Here is a 5,091-nt window from a genome sequence, read left to right on the forward strand (position 1 = left end):
TGTGTGTGTGTGTGTGGGTGTGTGTGTGTGTGTGTGTGTGTGTGTGTGTGTGTGTGTGTGTGTGTGTGTGTGTGTGTGTGTGTGTGTGTGTCTTGCTGAAGGATACAGCCACTGGTTAACTGTCGAGGTGAGGTAGATAACTGGTTTTCATTCTTGTACAAAGTCAAATGTCAAGGAAAATAGTAATATATATATATATAGCACAAATACCCAACAGATTAAATAAGATATGTTGCATTGCTTTTACCAGCAATACAACACACAACTACTACCACTACTGACACTCATTCTGCTAATATAATAGTAATAAGTGCATCATCTTTGTGAACCCTTTCTGCACCACCGGTCTGTTTATGAAGAGGTCACATTGGATTTCCCAGGCACAGGTGAACCAGATTGGGTCGCGTTGTTGACCTGACTGAGTGTGTTTCTGTCCTCGGTGGGTCTGGAGGGCTGCAGCAGGTGTCCTTCAGCTGTGGTAGGCCATGGTGGTGTGATGTTGGTAACCTCCAGGTCGTCCGATTGGCTGAGAGAGCATGTACTTTCAAAGCTGCTGCACAGCCCCCCCCAGTGCTGCTCACACTGTCCGCGCAGCCGCTGGCCGACCCACAGCCTGACGTCTTCCCCACACTTCAACAGGAAGTTCATTAGCTCCACATACGGTCTGATGAGACACGAGAGACAAATGTTTGGGTTTATCCAACTTTTCAACTCAGACTCTCAGAAGAACACTACCTAAAGCTAGACTCGTTCACAGTAGCTATGACTTATCATGAAAGGGAAAACACAGGTTATGGCAGTGAGGCGGCATGTACAATACCGGACTCTGAAACTGAAGCAGCTAAATCGAATTCAGTCATGACCTTTTTTAAATATTTACCACCGTGCTTTTCATACTGTGAGAGGGGAAAAAAGTCGTGGCCAACAAGCGAGAAACAACTAACAAAAGTCCTAGTATAGCATGTCAAAAATATATATTTAAAAATAATTCCTCGAAATGTATATGGAAAGTATAGTTTCAAAAAGAAAGAATCATGATATATAAAAAGTATTTCCTAATTTATTCATTTTAGATCAAAGTATAGTATGCGATAAAAAAATATTTTAAAGTCGTAGTATATAAAAAGTATGAAAGAGTATGTAAGTATGAAAGATATAGTATAGTATGTTTTAAAAACATCATATAGTATGTCAATGAGTATTGTAGCAGATGATGTCATTAAAACTGCATTAAGCAATCATAGCATAACAAGTATGATATAAAGAAGTACAAAAAAATACAGTTTGCTATGTATAGAAGGTCTTACAAAATGTCTGATGTTAAATTATAGTATGTGTTAAAAATATCATTCAAAAGTCATAGTATATTAAGTAAATCGTAAGAAAGACCAATCCAAAAGACAGTATACATTTCAAAACTATTTCAGTTTGTAAAATAAGTGTTTTGCTTGTGTGATAAAATGACTGAAATGTACCCTAAAATGTAGTGTAACAGTTACTCTTAAGACTTTTTTCCTTTGGATGATGATACAAGTCAAGAGATTATTTTCAGTTTGTGTGTGTGTGTCTCACCCCGGGGGGAACATGAGGTGGAACTGCACCAGGCTGCCCATGGTGTCCATGTGGTCTCTCAGCGCCAGGCAGAGCTGGTGTTTGGAGTAGCATTCCCTCTGCAGCGAGAACACCATCTCCCTCACCGCGGAGCACCGGCGGCTCACACAGCTGAAGCGCTGCCGCAGGCCCAGAGCCATGCAGCGCAACGCATCCTTCACAAAGGACTTACCCTGGGAGGAGGAGGAGGAGGAGGAGGAAGAGGAAGAATCAGTTTCAATGCAGCAAGGCATTGCACTTACAATAAGCATGTGTAGATGCTTATTGTACTTGTAAGTGCAATAAGCATGTATAGATGGCCCATTCAATAACACGATTTAACATATAAATCCTGTTGCAGTGTGCTTTTTATTCTTTTCATCTTTAAAAGTCAGTAGGATGCAGGAAAATGTCTCAACCCGCCCCCGCCCCCCTGGGATTGGTCAATTGAAATGCTCCCTATTTCTGAGGTCTCAAGGTTGGCAAGAATGGTTCTTTGTATTTTTGGTTTCATGGTGGCTCCCACTACATTTGCATTAATTTAATGGAAGACCTTATTTCAATGCAGCTAATCAAATTTGGCAAAAAGCAGAGATTGAACAACAACCAACATTAGCTTTCCTGCTAGTGTTCTCGCTTATTAACACATCTAACAGTCCCACAGGAAACTTATCATTGTTTTGAAGTCAAGTTTCTGGCCACCTACTGAGCCTATAATATTCTCTCCTATTGAGCTTTGCTTTGTGAATGGCCTTTACCAGCTCCTGAGGACAATATATGTCTCTTTAGCTGCTGACTGCTCCACTATAGTCAACAGCTAGATATTTGCTTTGTCTGTCTCAAGTTTACTGTTGAGCAAGTAGTGTTTATTGGAATGTTTGTACAGCCTTTGAGTTAGAATAGATGTCTTCTGCAGCTTAAAAATATACTAATAGTGGTGTGAGTAAACCCTAAGCTGCGGGTCGAACAGCTCAACAATGAGCTGAAATGTACCATGAATATACGTCAAAGTGAGGGGTGAGGCAGATTCTCTTTAGATGTATTCCTACGAGGGACTTCTTTTGTAATGTCATTTGTTTTGTTTTATTGGAAAGATACTGATTATAGCTATGTCCACATATATTCTGTCATTGTTTGTTACTGTATTTAACATCCAGTTAACTCGATGCTGACAGATCCTTGGTGAACATCATCCACTCTGCGATCATGCTGGAGACACATGAAGACTTAAATCATTCCCTCATGTACTTCTATTCTAGTAAAGTAGACACACTGTTCCCTCTCTCATTTCACTTCCCCTCTCAGTTTGTTCTGTATCCAGTGCCACCATGCATAACTATACATACACCTTATATAGCAAACATTCTTCACAAATTACTGTAGTGACTGATGGGATTAAATGAAATAAAAACATGTATGCCAATATGTCTCATCTAATATCGCCTTAAGATGCTGTTGGACCCAGTTTCAGACTATGTCATCTAGTTCAGATGGGGTCAAACGGTACACAATTACTCCTAATAAGTGTGTGTTGAGGTGTCTGTGTGTCCTCCTCCCACCTGTGAGTCGTAGCGCCCGGCGTTGTGCAGCAGAGTGAGACAGATTTGGTGCAGACCTTGGATTTCACAGGAGTTGTTGTTGAAACACTGAAAATTCCCACAGCCGACATCCCCTGAACTCACCAGACAACTCTGAATTTCCGCTGAGAGAGAGAGAAAAAGAGAGTTGTGTACAGTGATACCACAGAAATAAGTGAGTCTTCAAAATCACATTGGCTACTGTGTCTCTTATATGTAACTGTGATGTTTTCCAATGTACTTTAAAAAACTTGACTTTATTAATTACAACGACCATGTCAGGGTGACCTTGGGAGATTCCTGTCATCTCATGTGCCGACATTACACTGCATCAGTTTTGCAGAGAGTAGTGTAAATTGTCATTTTGTCATGACATTTTTGGGCAATTCTTGTATATTTAGTTTTCAGATACCAGTTTGTGTTTACCTATACAATAGCAGGAAATAATGACGAGAGGAAGAATAATCCTCAATTCTTACATTCTTACATTTATTTTATATGAAGCTGCATTTCGGCCGTTGTGGATAAAGAATTCAGATGCTTGAGTGAAAGTAATCATTGTGCAGAAAAGTTGCCTTTATGTGTGTATATAATTATATATGTGACATTTCTAGATAATATTGTCGCATTTGACTGTTGTAGACAAACACAGTTCTGATTTAATTAAGTACAATACATCAACATTGTACAGTACTTGAGCAAATGTACTTCCCAAGTCTGCATATGGGATTTCTTTATGTTCTATGGAGTTTTTGCTGTTTTATGTCTATACTTGGGGTTGCTGCTGATGTTGATGTTGTGCAGCCCGCAGGTCACCTCAGGGGGGAGGGGGGGGAGGAGAATGTGCTTTGACAGGATCTAGCCCCGGAGCTGCGCATTGAGTTCTATGATTGAGTTACAGCCACCCACAGAGAGAGAGAGAGAGAGAGAGAGAGAGAGAGAGAGAGAGAGAGAGAGAGAGGAAGAGAGAGAGAGACAGAGTGAGAGAGAGAGAGAGGGGAAGAGAGAGAGAGTCAGAGAGAGAGAGAGAGACAGACAGACAGACAGAGAGAGAGAGACAGAGTGAGAGAGAGTGAGAGAGAGGAAGAGAGAGAGGAAGAGAGAGAGAGAGAGAGACAGACAGAGAGACAGAGTGAGAGAGAGTGAGAGAGAGAGAGGGAGTCTCTGTCTGTCTCTCTCTCTCTCTCTCTTCCTCTCTCTCTTCCTCTCTCTCACTCTCTCTCACTNGTGAGGGAGGTAAACAAATGATTTAACACAAGCGTGAGTCTAAGGGCTGCTAGCTCCAGTACCTCCCGTTCGTCCTGCTCCTGTTCGCTCATGTTTTCAATGGACGAGAGTAAAAATGGAAAGAAAAACGCTATTTGTTGTTTGTTTATGTCACGGAGTCTGTTCTTCTTCTCTGTCTTCCGGTTGTTCCGGTTGTTGCCTCTTTTGAATGATGAATACACACTGCCGCCGCCTGCTGGTAAAGAGAGTTATTGCCACTCACGCATACGCAGTTCATACGTGCTCGGCTCGGATTTGCGGTGTGTTCCAGTGCTTGAAGTCGGCAAATACGCAGGAGAGTCCGGCGACGCAACAGTCGGCGACTTCTCAGGTGACTGGCCGGTGTATCTGGGCCTTTAGGCTAACGTTGCCTTGGTTAAAGAGCCTGTTGCTGTTGTTTATTGCTTGAATTATTTAAAACAAATATTATCTTCTTAAACTTGAATGGTAGTCAGGAGCATCACTTCCTAATGTTTGATATATTTAGAGGGAGGGAAGGAAGGCTTCAAAATTCAGATTAGATTCATTTCTACCATTTCTTTAATTCATGGTGGTTTCAGTAATCCCCTGGTAATTGAGGACATAAGTAATCTACATGAGTAATGTCATCTTTATGACTTTCAGAGAGGACAGGAGACCGACAGGTGACTATCAAAGG

General features: G+C 41.4%; 1 protein-coding gene across 1 annotated transcript in view; it reads right to left on the bottom strand.

Annotated features, from left to right (window-relative positions):
- Positions 1-46: 46 nt before the first annotated feature.
- LOC104950637 (uncharacterized) overlaps positions 47-5,091 on the bottom strand; it is a 12,354-nt gene continuing 7,309 nt past the window's right edge. The window contains exons 5-7 of the mRNA XM_010777183.1: positions 3,150-3,292; positions 1,573-1,784; positions 47-664 (exon numbers count right to left, since the gene is read on the bottom strand). Of these exons, the coding sequence (XP_010775485.1) occupies positions 352-664; positions 1,573-1,784; positions 3,150-3,292 (668 nt within the window). The 3' untranslated portion in view covers positions 47-351. The remainder of the gene's footprint in view (positions 665-1,572; positions 1,785-3,149; positions 3,293-5,091) is intronic.

The sequence above is a fragment of the Notothenia coriiceps genome, unplaced genomic scaffold (genome assembly GCF_000735185.1).
Source record: "Notothenia coriiceps isolate Sejong01 unplaced genomic scaffold, NC01 NC01_scaffold00017855, whole genome shotgun sequence".
In the NCBI taxonomy this organism is placed as follows: Eukaryota; Metazoa; Chordata; class Actinopteri; order Perciformes; family Nototheniidae; genus Notothenia; species Notothenia coriiceps.